Source organism: Terrapene carolina, unplaced genomic scaffold (assembly GCF_002925995.2).
Source record: "Terrapene carolina triunguis isolate 2854851 unplaced genomic scaffold, T_m_triunguis-2.0 Scaffold58, whole genome shotgun sequence".
Taxonomy (NCBI): Eukaryota; Metazoa; Chordata; order Testudines; family Emydidae; genus Terrapene; species Terrapene triunguis.
The window spans coordinates 29807165-29827527 of record NW_020664409.1 but is presented as its reverse complement, the minus strand read 5'-3'; the positions used below and the strand labels follow the sequence as shown (position 1 = coordinate 29827527).

General features: G+C 41.0%; 1 protein-coding gene across 1 annotated transcript in view; it reads right to left on the bottom strand.

The window, feature by feature from the left end:
* The window catches only part of LAMA1 (laminin subunit alpha 1), a 147831-nt gene that overhangs the window by 102896 nt on the left and 24572 nt on the right, over window positions 1-20363 (bottom strand). Inside the window, exons 3-4 of the mRNA XM_026659235.2 lie at window positions 6482-6652; window positions 6051-6163 (exon numbers count right to left, since the gene is read on the bottom strand). Coding sequence (XP_026515020.2) covers window positions 6051-6163; window positions 6482-6652 — 284 coding nt within the window. The remainder of the gene's footprint in view (window positions 1-6050; window positions 6164-6481; window positions 6653-20363) is intronic.

Here is a 20363-nt window from a genome sequence, read left to right as displayed (position 1 = left end):
CCAGGCAACTATGGATTGGAAAGTGTCATTTTACATGCATTCAGGACCCAGGGCAAAGATCAAACAAATAACCTTGTACTAAAAAGAGTCACAAGTCTGTAGATGCACAAAGCCATAAAGACCTTATCACTTAATTCTGTTTTAGCAATTCTCCAAAATTGCCAGCAACTGTTGGTATTTGTTTCCCTTAACACAGATTCAGTTGGATGAGGTGTACTTTCATTCTTTAAGCAGAATTATTGCCATTTTTAAACTAAAAAGTAAACTTTTCCCACCTAATCCTCAGGCAATTTTGCACATTCCACAGCTCAAGAGAGTGAGAAACTAATTGGACTGGCAATAGCCAATACAGCAGATGCTATTTAAACTTCCTCCAGAGATTTTTGCCATTGCTCTAAAATCCTGACCTGTTCCTATCTCTGCAAGTTTAGCCCCAGGCCTCTCTTGCATAGGAACTCCCAGTGGTGCAGTAGTTGTTTGATTTGCATAAATGGAGACTACTGTAAAAAGAGGCCACAAAACCCCATCTCTTTTGTAACCAAAAGTTCTTGAGCTCCACTGACCAGAAATGAAAGACTAGTATAAAAGGTGAATCCAACCTAGGCAATTCTGATGTCCCCAAATTTCAGGAGCGTTCTATTGGTTATATAAACTGGGACCAGTTGGAAAGTTCAAATCCACATCCTAATCCAAACTTCACAATATTGTGCTATCTCACTCCCAAAAAGTGAATATTAGGGATAGGACACTCTACTGAATTTCAGGATCTCATTAACTGTCCTTTTGCATATCCTGATAAAACCACAGTAGTGTGATGCCTACCACATAATGCACAAGACTGCACAATAAATGAGCCCTGGAGAATGTACTCGTTTTTTCAGACTGGTTCCTGCTAGTCTTAATAATAAGTTACTTTAAATCTTCCCTTCAGGGTAAGAGCACAGAAACATGTACCTTGAAACTCCAAAAAAGGCAATTTAGAAAAGAGAATAGTACTTTTTCACAATGGCTTGACAAGGCTTGTGGTTAAAACATATACAAAGGGCAACTATGCTATGCCTTTTTAATGGATGGCAAAACCCACTCTGCTCAGTGTTGTAAGTACAATTAAACCCTGTTACCAGAGAACTCTGTGATGCTTAAGATTCAGATTTGACTTGCAAAAAAATCTAAACTAAATTTATGCAAACTTTTAATAAGCAGAAAGTGCTGGGAGATATTTCTAGCATCAGCCTGTACACTTCAATATTTGTTTCAGAAACTATGATTGTTGCAGGCTCCTATAAGAAACTCAGAAACCCATGAAGAAGTGCGTTCTGGTTTTTATTCAGAGAAGTTAAAGTAACATTAGAGTATGTTGTAATCTCAATCAAAAAGCGATTCTAAATTCCTGAACTAGCTTTGTTTTACGATATTGATCCTTCAGTTGATTTCAATCAACAAAATGTTCTAAATAATATGGGCGAACACCACACATATATTAAGAGTCCACCAGTTTTAAAGCAACATAAAGATTCTGAGACAGATCTTCAGCTGATGTAAATTGGCATCGCTCCGTTGAAGTCAATGGAGCATTGACAATTTATGTCAGCTAGGGATCTGGCCTTACAGAAATCACGTGTTGAACAGTGATTTCAAGATGAAATCCCTATACAAACTGTAGGTATTATTATATTTTATTTATCAATAGCAGAAACCACAAATTAATGGTATGCTAACTTCTACATAGTAATTTAGAATATATTAAATATTTATGAGTAATTCATTTATCAGAAGCTTAGATATTTTGACATCCTGTTATCCAAGACCATATTAGAATAATGGGATTTACTTTCAAATTCAGGAATAGCTCTTTGCAGCAGGAACTCTTTTGTGTTTGCCCTGCACCCAGCACAATGGGGGCCCCCAACGCTGACAGGAACCTGTGTATTATATTGTAATAATGATGAACTGGGATTTTCAAAGGCACCTAATACCCTTAAACAGCTTTGAAAATCTCAGCTATAATAAATAGTAATAATGAGAAAACTGTTTCTCATTGAACAGTGCACAATACACACATAACCTCAACTCAGCAATGCAAAACACATTGGTGGCATTTAATAACAACAACAACAACAACAATAGCTATTAATTATTTCTAAAAAATTAGCCAAAGCAGTTACTGTTGAGCATAAAAGTGCTGCTTCTCCCTTAATTTGAGGCTCAGCATTTGGCCTCTATAGTACTGCTAGAACAGGGAGCAAGAGACCATGAATCAAATCCCAATATTTTATATACCAATGCAGTACAGACGCTCCCAGACTTACGCAAGCGATCCGTTCCGGAACACCTTGTGTAACTCGAATTTTGCGTAAGTCGGAAACGTATCTCGAACCATTACGCAAAAAACAAAAACAAAAAAAAACCCTCCTATTTCTAGCTTACGGAACTTTTTCCAAATCTCAGATTTGTGTACGTCGGGTTTACATAACTCAGGGAGCGTCTGTACCTCACTGTTCAATCTTCTTCCACAACCTTGAATCCTAGCCATGCATATGTATATATCTATAGACATATAAAGCATTATACATCTGGGTCCTGACAGGCTGAGAGGCATGCCACAATACTGTGTACCTAGTTTTACGATCCATGTTGTGTACTGAAGTTTCATAAAGTACCCACTTCGCTAGCCCTACAAAATGCTCAACTTTGTCTGCACGTAAAAAAGAGATTCCAAAAAGGCAAAGACCTAACGAACAATGTAACCATCTTATTAGCCAGCACTCTTCTTTTAACTAGCATCTGTCATGATGCTGTTCTGCCCAGCTGTGTCTGGACTACAAAAACCTAGGTGCAAGCTAGAACATAGTTGATTTTTATTTCTGCTTCCTGGAACCTCCAGCCAGTAGAACCCAGTGAACACATGGCAGCAAATCCTCAGCTGGTGTCAATTGACCTCAGTGGAGTGATCACAATTACATCCACTGAAAGGATCTGCCCCAGGATTGAGGCAGGGTCTGTATACCCTGCCTCAATGCTAGGCTATACACCAGGGGTCGGCAACCTTTCAGAAGTGATGTGCCGAGTCTTCATTTATTCATTCTAATTTAAGGTTTTGAGTGCCAGTCATACATTTTAATGTTTTTAGAAGGTCTCTTTCTATAAGTCTATAAATATACAACTAAACTGTTGTTGTATGTAAAGTAAATGAGGTTTTTTAAATGTTTAAGAAGCTACATTAAAAATTAAATTAAAATGCAGAGCCCCCCGGACCGGTTGCCAGGACCCGGGCAGTGTGAGTGCCACTGAAAATCAGCTCACGTGCCGCCTTCGGCACGCGTGCCATAGGTTGCCTACCCCTGCTATACACACACTAGAATTCATCAACTCTATGACAGTTGGATGACAATACTGTGCAAAGTACATAGCTAGCAATCTCAATCAGTGTTTCATTTAGCATCCACTCAGAATGGATGATAAATAACAATTATTCACATCATAAAACACTTAAGTTTTGTAAACAAAAATAAACTAACTAATTTAAGAGATGGGAGATATATGGCACAAATCTTGGAATCTAAAGGAAGTAACTGACAGTATTGATACCAACCACAGAGCGCAATATACACAGTTACAGACATTGATTCTTTGAAATGTACATTAAAATAGAAAATGCAAAATACTGCTAGAGGAATATTTCTAATCCATTCACAATCAACCTTTAGAAATAAACATTTACACAAAATCCTTAAAACTATTCATGCATGCATTAAGTTTCCTTTGTTACCCTTTACGTGCACTGACTTGCTCAGTATTAACATTCACATTACATTGCTTAGTATTAACATTAACAAATCAATGCTCTAATAACTCATTGACCCCAAGCAACCTTTATTAACCAAAATCCTTCCTTGTGGAGTAGTAATTTGCATTCAAGTTACATAGCCCTAAATGTCTTTTCTCTTTCAAGTGCTCTAAAGAAACACAGAGGAAAGGCTTCTCAGAGGAGAAACTTTTCAAACCAAATTAACGAATCTGAGCATGTGTCAGAAGAGAAAAGATATGTATTTGAGGCACCATCAATAGTGCATAGACCAGGGAGAATAAAGGAGTTAGAGGTCAGGTCAGCTGGTCTGTTTTCAGAGTACAAATATTATGGGAGAGCCATTTGGCAGAGTATTATGGGAGGACAAAAAGCTAAGACCCCCTTCTGCTACTTCCTTCCTGTTTGTTCATTTACAAACCAAACACAATGCAAACTGTGCAAACAACAAGAAATTCCCATCTAAATACTCTGTAGCTGACAAAAGATATTCTGTGATTATGTTTCCACAACATAGTGCTGCTTCCTAATTAAACAGAAAACTAAATACTAGTTCAGCCCTTGCTTCTTTTTAAGGCATCTCAGACAAAGCTTCCATTTTAACTTTCAAAACTGCATTGCATAATAGTCCAGAGAGTTCTGGCAAAACCTTGTTACCAACTGTAATTCACAAATCTGCATTCTGTCAATGAGCAGAATTTCTCCATGATTTTAGATGTGTTCTAGTGTTATCAACCCACCTTGTGGTGGTTAAAGATCCGTGAGCCCTGATTTTCAAAAAACTTATGTTGGGCAATGAAAAGGTTCATTGAAGACTGATACATTTTACACATACTCTCAGAAGCACCTTTCTTAAAAATAACCAACCGTTCCTCGAAATTGGTTTTGTCACCTCTTTTGTGGAGACCTGTCATGCATCCAACCCCAGGACAAGCTGGCAAAAGGTTCATGGAGCCTCAGACCTAGGAGCGGTGGGGGGTAACCTGGTAGCATGACTCCAAGCTGCATTGTAAGGGAGCCACCGAGCCAGTGCCAAGGAACTATCTTCACCACAGACAGACCTGGTCTCCTGTGGTTTCCTCAGGTTCTGTGTGTTTGGTTGGGTGGGCACAGAACCATTGCTCATTAATCAGGGGTATAAGCCCTAGGCCCCAGAACAATTTGGGGGGAAAACTCCACAATAGACTCTCCCAGAGCCAAGACCAGTAGCAGCAGGAAAAGGGGAAATCAGCCCTCTTTTACCCTAGGTTTCAGCAGCAGAGCTTAATGGGGACCATTTAAATGCTAAAGTTAAGGGTAGGCAATTTTTTTTTACTAATAAATAAATAGATAGATAAATAAATAAATAAGGGGGGGGGGGAAACTGCCATAAGCTATGTTAGTGCAATATTAAGGTTGCAAAGTAAGACCAGAGTCAATTAATCCAAAAGCTACAGTTCTGACGGCAGTGTTAACTCAGTCCCATCGCATGTGTATATCATTTTCTATTCCTGAGAATTCATCCATAAAAAGGTGTGTATTTGTGTGTTTTAGTTGCTCTGAGAACCATAACTTTGAACTTCTTGTTGTTAACAATTACATTGTATTGCCACATTTTTGTATTTAATGTAAATAAGCTGAAAGACAGAAACAATATGAAAAAGTTGTCATAAGTTAGATAATTTAAAACTAACTGAAAAGTTTATGTTCTGAGAACTATTAAACAATAACTGATTTATGTTCAGTTATTCTCAAAGCCAAAGTCACTCTCTAACTTACTTACTTCCTCCAAAATCCAGTACCTCGATTATCGTACTTACTGCAGATCAAAGGCTGCTTGTAACTGGATGCAGACTGCACTCTGTTATCTTACAATAGCCTCCAAGCACTTTTTGGCTGGATCTTACACCAAAACATTTACTCCCTTTATTAAAATATTCCATGCTCATCAAGGGAGAGTATATGTTTTGGTAAACAGAAAATTTAATTCCCATTTCAACCTGATAGGACTAAAATTTCCAACAGCATCATTGTCAAAGTAATATGCTTTTAAACAAATGATTGACAAAACGTGGTTGTTTAAATTAAATAGACTGATCCATCAGATTTTACCTTCATCTAAATGCAGTCATGACTGTATAGTACCTATTCATAATTAATTGCTAATTGTCTGGGTACCTAAAAACTATCAAGTACAGCTGCAATCATTTGATTAGGCTTATGTCACATAGAAAATGCATTCTTTTACACATCTGGTATTACTCACCTGTCTTAGATCCAGGGTGATGGTGACCCAATGGTATTCCCTCCCATTCTGAATGCTGGGACTTTGCCACCAGTTATTCGTACCATCTATAGCATTGGAGATAGGGTGCTGTTCTGTTTTTAAATAACAAAATAAGTCTCTTAAGAATAAATGTCATTATCTTATTTTTTTTCTTACTTAGTATTTTTAAGCTGCATGCTGAATATTTTTCTCCTCATAGCAATCATCCATAAAGCACATCTAGGGTGAAATTGACCCCTGTGCAGAAAGTCACTATTAGGCCTATCCTGAGGGCTTAAGTAGTACATAGGCCTCATGCTGGCACTCTGCACAAAGGTCAATTCCATCCACAATGATACACACATGTACCTTACACACAGTCCTGTGAAAGTGTGGAAAGGGACCAAAAAGATATAACATCATAAACTTGCCTTTGGGGTTAGCACTGTTGTGGTCGCACACCCTGCATTGTGCATTGCGTAGAGGTCGGCCCGGCACATGTTCCACAAGTTTGCAGAACATCTCTGGTCCCTTCTCACCACAGGTGGCGTTGGTGTTGATATGAGCATGGCTAGCCAGATTTAAAATAGCAGGAAACAAACCTTAAAAAACAAAAAGGAATACCGATCATATAATAAGATGACTGATTAAAACAAAAAGTAATGGTTATTGCTGGATACACATGTGATCATATGGGGTTTCATAGCAAATGTCTGTCTCCCCATGTATGTCCTAGAGCAGCAGTTCTCAAACTGTGGGTCAGGACCCCAAAGTCGGTTGCTGAAGCCCGAGCCCCACCGCCCGGGGCCAAAGCCTGAGGGATTCAGCCTGGGCAGTAGGGCTCAGGCTACAGGCCCCCTTGCTGGGGCTGATGCCCTTGGGCTTTGGATTTGACCCCTTCCCCGCCCAGGGCAGTGGGGCTCGGGCTTTGGCTCCCCCACCCAGGGGCAGTGGGAATCAGATGGACTCAGGCTTGGGTCCCCCCTCCTGGGGTCATGTAGTAATTTTTGATGTCAGAAGGGGGGTCACGATGCAATGAAATTTGAGAACTGTCCTACAGAGTTTGGAAAATGGAAAAGATATGTTGAGAATAAGTTACCTTTATGAAATGAATTCTGCATTATCTTACAGATATTGTAAGAGTGCAATAACACTTTCATTCCATGTCATATCTGGATCATTACTGAAGAATAAAATAGTTATTTTTAAGAGCGGAAACTGAAACCTATTTTCACAGTGTAAACAAATGAAATCCAGGAGGCAAATTTAAAGTGCCTAGGTATGGAAGACTTACATAACTGGTACCCCATTTCTGTGGAAGGTGACCTTTAATTGGAATTCACAGATGCAGAAATACTAATGACTTGGACAATGTACTTTGAATCTCTAAGCTTTATTCGAGCTCCTGTACGTCCCCATAAAGATTGAATTTTAGGCCCTGGTTCTCTGCTCTTCTGCAGCCCTATAAAACATAAGGAGGATTCTTCATATGTTGCCTCCCACCTTCTGCAGTTTGTGGTATAGTAGTAGAATGGCACGTTTGGAAAGAGAGAAGGTATTAGCTGGAATGCAGTGAGCTCCGGCTATTCTGGGCCCAAGAAATTGTAAATACTGATGAAAGTGTAAAGAATGGTTTAAGTTGTCACCATCTTGCTTCAAAACAGCACATTGATATGAATGGGGGCAGTATGCACCACTCATTTATTACTTCCACTCAGAACAAGGCCCCTGGACGAGTTGTCTGCTTGAAATAAAGGGATAATTGTTAGTTTGAAGGCAATAGAGGATCATTAACCATAATCCAACTACTAGAGCGGGACAGAGACCAACTCCATGCACAGCAAAACAATGTAACAACTGATATTTGAAAAGTTACTGTCTCCAAATTAATAGCTAATAATTTTTTTTTCTAATAAAATCTTAAACTCTACAGAAAACCAAGGGTCACCATAGTAGTGCTGGTATGGGAGTGGGTGGCTAAATCTAACCTCTGTTGTTATAGCACTAAATGTACAATTATCCTTGTAACAGGTGTGCTGTCCCTTTAAGGCAGGCTACAGTATCATGACCCTATTGCCAGTTCAGTTCAGAACCAAAGCATTTTGGTGTTTATAATTCCCAGAGGCAATGTAAATTGTATGAGAATTTGAGAATGAGAATAATAGGATCCTACAATGAACGATGCTGGGGAAAGGGCAGATATACAAATAAGCACCCTGCTCTTATAAGAACTAAGCGACCAGGTGGGGACTGGGATCTGCCAGGAGCTTTTTTACTGAGAGACTAGAAAAGAGTTTGGAGTGCTAGGGAAATGGCTTGGGAAAACCTAGGGAGAGGGACTGGACATGCAGACAGATGGCTGGATATGATACCATGAGGAGGAGGTATTATTTTAGCGAGAACATGAAGGCCAGAAAGAGCTAACTCCTTAGTGGACAATTAAGGGGCTGTGGCAGAGTTAGAAAAGAGCACTGGGGAAGAAAAGTGGCAGAGATTTGGTGGCTTAACCTGATGCTATTTCATGGCTGAGGGCCCTAAGGCTGGAGTTTAGATGGTTTAACACCCGTTTGGATTCTGAGGGGTATTGCTGTTGTACCCTAGTAGTGGGAAAAATAGATCGACCCTTGGGGAATGCCTATGACCTTGGAAAAAGACAGGGTGAAGGATCTGGACTCTTGTTAGACTGGAAGAGGAAGATTTTTGATGCAGCTGGAGAGTTAAACTACATTCCAGCAAGAAGTAAACTGAAAAAGTAGCTACATCTGACAGAGAGAAGGTAAGTCACTGTTACAGCCCCTTAGTTCCCTTTTTCTGTTTTCCAACTTTTCTCTATAAAATATACTTCAGCAAACTAAACTCACTTCAAGGTGATAATACCGTTTGTGATAATACTGTTTGTGTTTATCAGGCTGAGATTTGCAAGTTGCTCCCTTTCCCCTGCAGACATTAAAATCAGAAGTAACTTTGGGAAAGAGAAACAATTCTGGAGTTCCAGGCTGTGTTTAAAGATTAAAAATGACGGGCCACAACTAAGACCCTGCTCCCAGATCAGGCCTGGCATGTTAAAAGCGCCAGAAGCAATCGTGTCTTCACTGCTGTCGCAGAGAGGCTATTTCTGAGGCTGGTCCTGAAAGGATTATTTTTTCCCCGCTATAAAGAATCACGTTCATGATTATTTCAATAAAAATAATTCCAATTGTATTTCCAATAACATATGCCTTCTTTCATTAGTTTCTTAAGTTTCTACAGCACGTACAAAGAAAGCTTTTAATAGCTGTGTTTTGGTTTTCTAGGGCAGAGCTAAATAGGACTACAATTGAACCAAAGAGTCTTTGTATGGTAATTACACTCCCATGAAAAGCCTGAAGGAAGAATTTTAATTCAGTTTAAATCTTAACTTCAGCTCAAAATGTGGCAAAATCCTAATGTTCTGAAACACAATCTGAATAGTGCTCAGTGTGTTTTCAATTGTATTGTATTCAAAACATTAAAGAGGACAGGAGGGAGAGGAGCTATAAACTATAAATGCTGAATCAAGCATAGTCCTGATTTCTTGTTCTCATTAGATGTTTTAACTGGAAGCAGATGGGTATTTCTGTCACACTGAAAATTTATTTCTGTCATTCTCATTGATATCTTTGCATGCCATGTGCTGAATATAGTCCTGTTTCTCCTCTCACTTACTCCGCTTTTACTCCTGAGTTACTGGTATGAGCATAAGAAAGGGATAAATGCCCTTCCTTTTATTTTTTTCCTGAGAAATATAGATGGAGCCTAAATGGAGGAGGTGAGAGGATTAGACTAATATTCCTCATTTACATCATTTTCCAGCAATCAGAAGTCTCTAGCATTCAGTATTTGCTGTCAATCACTTAGGCTTCCCAATATCAGCCAGCCTTCATCAGCTTTCTGTCACCTCCAGGGTCATTCATTACACTGGCTACAATTACATGCGACACAGACTACCCGCAATGACCTCCATCCACAGCTTAAATCCATGGATTTGTGCCAAGGAAAAAGTAAGGCACTAAAGAGAGGTGCTATATGAAAATTTCATTCCAAAACCTCAAGTCATATTAGGATTGAGTTCAAAAACTGTAGCAAAGCAGAGTTTTCAACTGAACCTCTTCCAGCCCTCCTCCTCTCCCCCCTCCCCCCCATTCCTCCTAATCAAACATTTCACTGGCTTCAGATCTATAATTATACTGATAATGAAACTTGTGACAGTTGATCACATGGTGGGTCTTTCGGAAGATACAAACAGAGTAATAGACCTAAAGTTTCATTTAGCCTATGGGTCCAGACTAAAACAAATGACTCGGGGTTTGATCCTGCAAGATGCTGAGCACTCACAACTCCCAGTAGGCCAAATTAATCTCTGGTTATCCTTCAAGCCAATGAAGTTAAACTATAGATACATTTGGCCACTGACAATTTGGTGGGAGTTGAAGGAGTTTAGGAATTGCTCCGTAGTCGGCAAGGTTAAGCCCTCCTTGAGTATAAATCCATCAAAACCAAATGAGTTTCACGGCTTTACATTAGAATGTTCCCTTCTAAGTTAAAGTGTTCTTGTGCTACTCAGTGTGATGAGTGCAAGAACTCTCTCCCACCCCCACACTGCCAAAAAAAAATAATCAGTGAAATATGGCATTGTTTACAGTCTTGGGGGCAGGGGGATGCTCCCAGAACTAGATGAGCCCAATAAAGGCAAAAGGGTAACTTTTCAGTCATATCACTCTACAGCAGGGGTCGGCAACATTTGGCACGCGGCTTGCCAGGGTAAGCACCCTGGTGGGCCAGGCCAGTTTATTTACCTGCTGACGCGGCAGGTTTGGCCGATCGCGGCCCCCACTGGCTGCGGTTCACTGTCCTGGGCGAATGGGGGCGGCGGGAAGTGGCATGGGCGAGGGATGGTTAGATTGGTTGACTGAATTTCATTTGCTAAAATAATTAACCAGGGATTGTGTCTACTTCCCATTTGTAGACAAAGATCCCACATAGAAACGAATATATTTATTTAATAATGCTGCCTGTTCTTTTTTCCCCTTCCCCCCCCTTTCTGCTTTACAGCTGCAAGAGTTAGTGCCCACCACATTAAAAGTGACAACTATGAGAAAACAAGGAAGAAAGAGACCCTGCTGTTAACCTAAACAAGCATACACGCTTTTTCTGATCATTGTCCAGCCCTTTACATAATAACACAAATTTTTGTCTTTAATTTGTTCTCCTCTGGTTACTCAGCTGCCCACTTGTCCAAAACAAGAGAGGTTCCCACAGTAAAACACTGCAGTATCAGGAAATGAACAGTGTTCAAAATACACCCATTTGACCTTGAATAAGATCTACACCTGGAACACTAAGTTAATACCAAACTGAAATGTACTTCTTACTCTTAAGTATTCAGATGGTGGCAGTTTTGAAGCCTGCCACTCTTGTTTGTAATGACTTTGCCTTTGGTCATGCCCATCAATAAAAGTTAGCATAAGGAGGCTAAGGAAATGGGTGGCTGGTACCAAAGTGGTGTTACCGAGCAAGAAAAGAGAACTATATGTCCCTAGTAGCAAGGATTGCAATCTGGATGTGGCAGAGCTTTTCACATTAACGCTTGAGCCATAAAAATCCTGGATGACTTGGCTGAATAACAGAGAAGAATTAAGAATCAAATACACCTCTACCCCGATATAACACGAATTCGGATATAATGCAGTAAAGCAGTGCTCGGGGGGGCGGGGCTGCGCACTCCGGTGGATCAAAGCAAGTTCGATATAACGCGGTTTCACCGATAACGCGGTAAGATTTTTTGGCTCCCGAGGACAGCGTTATATCAAGGTAGAGGTGTACTTAACTCAGCACACAGCCCAAGTGGTTTTCTTCAGGGACTAGGGGAAAGAAGGAATCCACCCACACACCCACAGATTGCTGTGTGGCAACATTGCCACAGGGCCTCAGTAAATGCACTTCCCTTCCACAGTGGAACATGGCCAATAAACCTACGGATCAGCAAATCCACTCATGCTGCCCTTTCTTCTTTCGCACCCCTCTAAACCCTTGCCTGCTGGGGCACAGAAAGGACAGCTCCACAGCACTCGGGAGTTGTGGGTCCTTTGAATGGGGTCACCAAATCTTGATCCCTTTTTTTCTGCAGTGCCAACCCCATTCCACTGCACCAGTCAGGGTCACCACTGCACTTGGCATCCTTGCCCCTGAATCATTTCAGAGAATTGGCAGGAACACAACTGATGTCAGACAATCAGCTGGCTTTTTGCCTTGAGCACTATCAAAATGCCATGATCCACAGGATTACAAACTACAAATCATTTTCATATAGATATGCATACCCAACACCAAATTATTCAGGAATTGTATGCCTAGGAACATAGGAATTGCCATACTGGATCAATGCACTGCTCCTGGCCCCAACATTGGCCAGTGCCAGATTATTCAGATGGAGGCACAAGAAACTCCACAGTGGGCATAATGGAATAAATTACTAACCCCCAATGATCGGAGTTGACATTCCCTGAAGTATGAGGGCTTAAATCTATTCCAATTTTTGTTTGTTTGTTTCTTTAATCCTTATAATGTGACTCTGGATTCCACAGGTGTCTCATGAGACGATTACTGAAGTGTCTGCAGTGACCTAGGACCAGGCGGAGAACTGAAAATAAGGAAACAACAGCACCTGGAGAGCATACAGCAGTCAGAAAGTGTCAGTGGCTGGATGCCTAATAAAACCTGAGCATCCAGAACATGCACCGCCCACACACTGCTTTGAAAATTTCCCTTGTTTTTTGAGCCACCAAATGGGGTCAACCAAATCCTGTGATAGTGCCCAAAGGAGGACCTTTTGAATGCTCCTCCAATTGTTTTATTGTTTCATGTCCCCAGGCTCAGCATCAATGACTAAGAGGTAGAGAAATAAAGAACAGCCTTGTCTTGTTCCTCGCCTTAGATCAAAAGGAGCTGAGCGACGCAGCAACAGCAAAACTACTCAGTATTAATGTGAAACGTGCTTTCATTCTAACAAAGAGAAAACTCAAAAATATTGAGACTTGACTAATACCTGCAGCCTCAGACACCCAGGAGAGAAAATTATCTGTTTTACTTACACAGTTCAGTGCACTACAAGGTCACGTTATAACCTTTCCTGTATGGAAGCACTGGGGAGAGAAGAAGAATGCCCAGGGAGCAAACACTTACCCCTCTCTCCTCAGTGCACCCAGCTCAAGAGGCCACTATATTTTAGGTTCAGAGCACAGGTTGAGCACGTATGCCTGAAACAAGGTAGGCATGGAGCATGGAAGGAGTGGTGAATGTACCTATTCTATGGGTGTAGCAAAGGGCACTCCTCACTACGCTCCCCAGAAGGTATATTTATTAGGCTACTCAGGTAGTAGTACTCCACATTCCCTTTAAATCAGGAGCGCCTGGCCTGCGGGCCATACATGGCCCACCAGAGCAGTTCATAAGGCCCACAGCCTGGTTCAACACAATATACTAACAGCTGATTCATTAGCATGTTGTCATCATGTTAGTTTACACAAGTGGGTAAATAGACAATACTATGCATAGAAACCACCTGTCTGAATACATACAAAACAAGCTGAACTTAAAATACAAGTCAATACAGGTAACTTTAAACCTTATTAAAATATGTAGAATCTGTTTGACCCCCCCACACAAGGTTGTTCTTAGGTTTATGGGGCCCTCCGGAAAATGCTGATTAATCAAAATATTCCAAGAGGAACATACCAATTTTGACAAAATTCCCAATGGAAAGGCAGGGGTCCCTGGGGAGCTGGGGAGCAGTTTCCCACCTGGCCAGATGGAGGGCCATTCTATGCAAAATTGTGCGGCTTTTTTCCCATTCCACTGAGGAACAAAAAAGTTCAAAATTTCGGAAGTTTTCGCAGAATGAAAAATCCCCATTCCCGCTCAGCTCACAGCACAAGACACAATGAACGTATTGATTTTATTTGATGTAAGTGAATTTAGCCCTTTGGACAGATGGTTGTAATTTCACATTTTAATTGATAAGTTTAATTTACAAAATTGAAATAAATAAGAAAAAATATTGTGGTGGTTTTTTTTAAATTTTGCTGTTTTATTCATTAAGTTGCGAGATAGCCAGGACAAAAAGGCTGCGTCTCAAAGACCCACAGCACTTCAATAGGAGACTGCCCATTCAGTTGTCTGTGCATACAGCCACACAGAAAGGGGGCTTAACTGAGCAGTGTATAAAGCCTACATTATACTCATAATCAGCTTTGTTTTAAAGCTCTCTTTAGATCCAAGAAGCAAGAATGGGTCCAAGCCTGCTGCTGGCAAGAGGAAAACAAGGCTAACGAAGAGGATAGTGAGCCCTGGAATTCTAAACTTCAGTTTCACCTGCCTCCCCTTGCTGGCAAAATAGCATAACTCCATAGACCCTTATAGGCCCAAACTAGTCTAGGAAACTGCATCTATCTTATAGGTTTGAACTGCCACCTGTCATCATAGTATCTGAGCGCCTTCCACATACAAGTACTCATCTCAGATAGAGGCTCATTTAAAATCCAATCTCTTTTGCTTCTGATCAGTTTTAGAACAGACAAAATAATTAAACCCTTAGGTTGAGATTTTCAACATTGACTAGGAGATTTAGTCAGGCAACTCGCATTAATTTCAATGAGAGGTGAGTCTAAATTTCCTAGTTCGCTCTGAAAAATTTAACCTTAATTTCCTAATACTGTATTCTAATGCTAATGCTACACTTCAGTTTTGGCTTTTTCCACACTGGCAAGTGAAAGACAAAACTTTTGTTGTTCAGAGGTGTTAAAAAAAAACAAAAAACACGCACCCTTGAAAGATAAAAGTTTTGTCGACAACAAGCACTGGTGTGAACAGTGCTTTGTCGGCAGGAGCGCCTTTTAGCAGCATGGCTGTAGTGGCACAGCTATGTCACTAAAAGCTGTGTAGTGTAGACATAGCCTTAGAGAGTCTTGATTTCATCCACATTCGTTGGTAGAGATTTATCAGTACTCATTATATATTCATTAACCTTCCAAATAAATACTAGCTGTAAATACTGATTTTTATAGAAGCCTGCTAATGCCTGGATTGCAGAAGTATTTTTTGAAAATGCTCATCTAGTTTCCACCAGAACTACAGTTCTTTTCGAAATGATGCCTTGCAGTAACATCATACATCTTGCAAAACACAGATTATGTAATATTATTTACGCCAGTGGTTCCCAAACTTGTTCCATCGCTTGTGCAGGGAAAGCCCCTGGCGGGCCGGGCCAGTTTGTGTACCTGCCGCGTCCGCAGGTTCGGCCGATCGCGGCTCCAGGCCAGTGGGAGCTGCTGGAAGCGGCACAGGCCGAGGGACCTTACAGCAGCACAACTGTACCGATGCACCTGCGCAGCTGTAAGGTCTCCCATGCAACTGCTCTATGCAGACAGGAGAGCTCTCTTCTGCTGGCATAATTAAACCATCGCTAATGAACAGCGGTAGCTACATCGGCGGGAGAGCATCTCCCACCAATAGCACCGTCTTCACCGGCACTTCTGTCAAGAGTAATTTATGTCAATCAGGGGGTTGTGTTTTTTCACACCCCTGACCGACAAAAGTTTTACTGACAAGAGTGCTAGTGTAAACATAGCCTAACACTGGACTATGGAAAGACACTTTGTTTTTCAAGCATCAATTTCCAAGACCTTATGACTACTATATGTGAAAATGTAAAATGTTATTCTAATAGGAAGGATTAATATCATGATCACATTATTATTAATTATTATTACTATTAATTATTATTATTTTAAGGGCTCTTGTACAAGAACAGGATATGTATTTCTTAAAAGCACACTTTCTTTTGGTGCTCCTTTTGTTTGTCATAATTCTATATTTTGCAATTTCACAATTCATTGACATGGAAATGAAAGGTATGACATCAAGAGAATAAAGAATGTTAGCAGGTCTTCCTATTCTTTTCCTACTAATAAAAACAGGACAGGGACCTATGGTGTAGAAAATAAAAAAATATAGGTAGAATTGTGCCTAATTAGAAGAATTATACGTTTTCCGTTAGATCTTAGTGGCTCTTCAGTGTACTGTTATATGCATTTTTCTGTCACATAAGGACCAGACTTGTTGTAGATGCTGGCCCCCACAGCATCCATTGACTCCAGCTGTATGGGTGCTCAGCACTTCTGAAAACCAGGCCCTGAATACTCTGTACTTTAGTAAAGGTTTTAAGTCTTGTAACTTGTGCGCCATTTTGCATAAAATGTATGACCATACTATTAATTATTGTTTCATGTTACAGGCAGTTTCTTTCCACGTGGGCAGGACTCAGATACACAAGGCAAGTTTGCAAATATATTATATGGCTCAGTTACTGTAACACTAGAGTTTTTGCTCTGACCCTTTGTTTCAGTAGTTGTTCTGAGCCTCAAGCAATCCATATCAATGCTATCAAATGTGTGTGAAACCAAAGTTCAGAGTTCTTCAAGCTATTTGGGGAACAAACTTGTTTGAGCAATCCAGAGCTTTCAGTGATGGCTTTATTTTGGTAAAATGAGATATTTTTGTTAAAGACTCCAAGTCAAGGTAAACTTGATATTCAGATAAAACACTCATTCATATGATGAGAAGATGTTCTATTTGGGCATGGCTGCTATCTTTTTCTTTTACTGGAAACAGACCTTCTTAAGACACCAGGGGCCACAGGGTGTATTCTGTTTCTGTGTATTCCCTTTTCTAAGGTTCTGAATCCCCTACTCCAATTTTCATCCTTTCTTCCTTAAAAACAAAAACAAAAACAAAAAAACCCCAACCCTAGGAAATTAAAACATAACTTTGGGCTGGTCTACACTGGGGGGGGGGGGTGTGTTGATGTAAGATACGCAACTTCAGCTACGGGAATAGCGTAGCTGAAGTCCGACATATCTTATTTCGACTTATCTCGGGTCCTCACGGCGCAGGATCGACGGCCGTGGCTCCCCCGTCGACTCCGCTACCACCGCTCGCCCTGGTGGAGTTCCAGAATCGACAGGAGTGCGTTCGGGGATCGATATAGCGCGTCTAGACGGGACGCGCTATATCGATCCCCGATAGATCGATTACTACTCGCTGATTTGGCGGGTAGTCTGGACGTACCCTTTAAAATTAAAGCTAAAATCACACTACATCAGGAAAAGCACATATATTATTTTTTGTTCCTGTTATTTTTTTATTTATGTGTACAGCAACATTGTACAAACATATTCAGAAGAGGTAGTCTATTTTTTGTCAAGGTCCAAATTTCTTAGTCAAAGGTATAGTCAAGGTCCACTCTCCAGAGAAAATAATAATAAAAAAACAATAATAATAATAATAATAATAATAATAAGTAAATGAAAAGATTTCAGGATCCGTTCAAAAGCGTCTGGCAGTCTGGATTTGGCCCCTGGTCCGCCTATTGACTGGTGTCACATACAGGTTTTGCAAGATGGCCAAGTTAACATGGCTGCTGAAACCTTAATCTTTGCATTTCCAGATTGTGTGATTTTTAACTGTACAGCCTTAATAGCGCATCAGTTTTTTATTGCATTTTAAAAATATATAATTGATCCATCAGAGCTATTAAAAACAGAAACAAACTACTGAACTAAAACATCTAACATCTGAAGAGGCAAAATGCAGTATCCAGTAGTGAGACTAATTTTCTACCTAATTTTCAATAGAATAGACAAAATAAGCAACAAATGTACTGTAAATGAACTGATGTCCAATAATCCCAAAGAAATGAGATTGCCAGAAATAAACCTACTCATGTAATTCAAAGAATTGTCCAGGGGTTAGGACATTAACCTGGGATTTGAGTGATCCAGCTGCAATCCCCTGCTCTGCTACAGACTTCCTGAGTGCCTTTGGACAACTCTCTCTGTCCTTATCTGTGAAATGGGAATAATAGTAGTTCCCTACCTCACAGATGTGCTGTGAGGATAAATATATTAAGTTTTCAGACTCTATGGTAATGGGGACCATTTAAGTCTTAGATTGCTCCTTTCAAAACAAGGTTAATTGATTTGAGGCCTCTGTCCTATATTCCAGGAAAGCTTAAATAGTTTAGGGAAGAAAAAACCTATTCATCCCAGAATTAGAAAACAAAGAACTTTTGGGACATGAAGACAACAATTATATGAAGTCAGCCACAAAATAGATCAAGAGAATGACATAATATTTTCTGGACTGTATATCAACACATACAATAAAGATTCAAAGCAGATCTTTGCCAGGAATTTTACTGATTCATACTGCAGGGTAGCCAGTTGATTCCTTTCTCCTTCCCCACAACTGTTTTGGCCTTTCTGTGCTGTCAGTAATAAAGAGAATTTGCCAATGAATAAAGCAAATGTGACTTGGAAAAACATAGGGAACTGATATCAGCAGTAACAATGGGCCTTTTTAACAGATTCAGTTTTCAGAGCACAAAAATACATGAAGGGGTCTAATTTCATTCACAAATTAGTGTTCTAAAAATGTAAAACAGTCAGCAATTTATAACAAAGAGGCGACGTTCAAGTTGTTCACCAGCAATAGATCTTTCATTTATTGAAAACATTTACACAGAATACACAGTGGCAGTTGTTCTTGAGACTTTCAAGCACTGGAGGAAAACAAAGGATTATAAAGGGCAAAAAGCAATAAAATGTTAAAGACCATTAAAATGTATAAAATGTGGAATAGTATTATACTTCACAAGCTGAGGTCACATTCCTTATACAATTCTCAAAGACAGTTTTCCAAAGTACAGCTCTTAGCTTTAATTGTTCTTCCTTGCTCCAATTTCTAACTTACTGGGTTCAAGAGATGTATTGAACCTATGAGTCTTGGGGCTAGATTCCCCCATTGTAGTTAGTAAAATTATATCATTTATGCCAGCAGTGACATAGGTTCCCCAGACCTTTTTTATTGAATAGTTTCTTCATAGTTAAGGGCCCAATTTTGTAACATTTATTCATGTGAGTAATCCTTACTCAGAGGTGTGAAGCTTTGCAGAACTGCCTCTTGGAATGGTGAAAAATCACATAAATTTGGATAATATATAGATAATTGCAAAAAAAAAAATCCTCTACTTTTTCTATAGGAATACAAAGCAAAAGCTTCATGCTATAACATTTGGTCTACCTTATTCTCCATTTTGTACAGCCACTGCTGAAACATTTGCATCAAAGGTGGCTTTAACCCATTTTCAAACTATGATATTCACACTGTGCTTAAAACAGCAAGTAACCAATTATATTCAACCAGTTTAATAAAAAGGAATAGCCTTGACATGACACAAGTTAACTGCTCTGCTGTAACATTACAGCTAACTGAATCTCCACTAGATCAAAAGAAATAGGGTGACCACACATCTCATTTTGGCCAGGACTGTCCCACTTTTAAGCCCTGTCCTGGACATCCCAACTTTTTTGGCAAAAATGGGCATTTGTCCCATTTGCTCTTGCCAACTGATCATCAGCCCAGCAGAGCTCAGCCTGTCACCCCAGGTAGCGTGGGGCTCAGGCAGGCCGCCCCAGCCCCGGAAGGCATGGAGGCGGGGGGGTCCTTGAGGGGCAGGCTCAGGCCAGCCCTATGCGGGCTGGGGGTGCACTCGGGCAAGCAGCGATGCCAGGTGACTCTGACCAGCCCCACGCAGTGTCCCATTTTTACTTTGGGAAATATGGTCACCCTTAGGGTTACCATTCGTCCGGATTCCCCTGGACATGTCTGGCTTTTTGAGCTAAAAATAGCGTCCTGGGGGAATTTGTAAATGTCCGGACTTCCCCCCCCCCCCATGCAGAGCGCGCGCGGCTAACAGGGCAGCCGGCCAGATGGTGCCACTTACCTGGGGCTCCGACAGCCAGAGAGAGCCCCTCCTCCGCTTCCCCTGCAGCAGAGATCACTCCCTCCCTCCCTGCATTCGCAGATCGCCTCCGGCACTCTGGAGCTCCTCTCCTGCTCCTCCTCCCCTGCTGCCCAGCGTGCCGGGACGAGCGGCAGGGTAAGGGGACCAGAGGGTCGGAGAAGGGGCAGGAAGGTTCTGGAGGGGGCAGTCAAGAAACGGGGGGGGTCGGGAGTTCGGGGGGGGCTTTATGGGGGGATGTGGATAAGGTTTTGGGCAGTCAGGGTACAGGTAGGGGGTAGGGTCCTGGGGGGCAGTTAGGGTGGGGGGGGTCTTAGGAGGGGGCAGTTAGGGAACAAGGAACAGGGAGGCTTAGGTAGGGGGTGGGGTTCTGGAGGGCAGTTAGGAGCAGGGGTCCCAGGAGGGTGCAGTCAGGGGACAAGGAGTGGGGGGGGGGG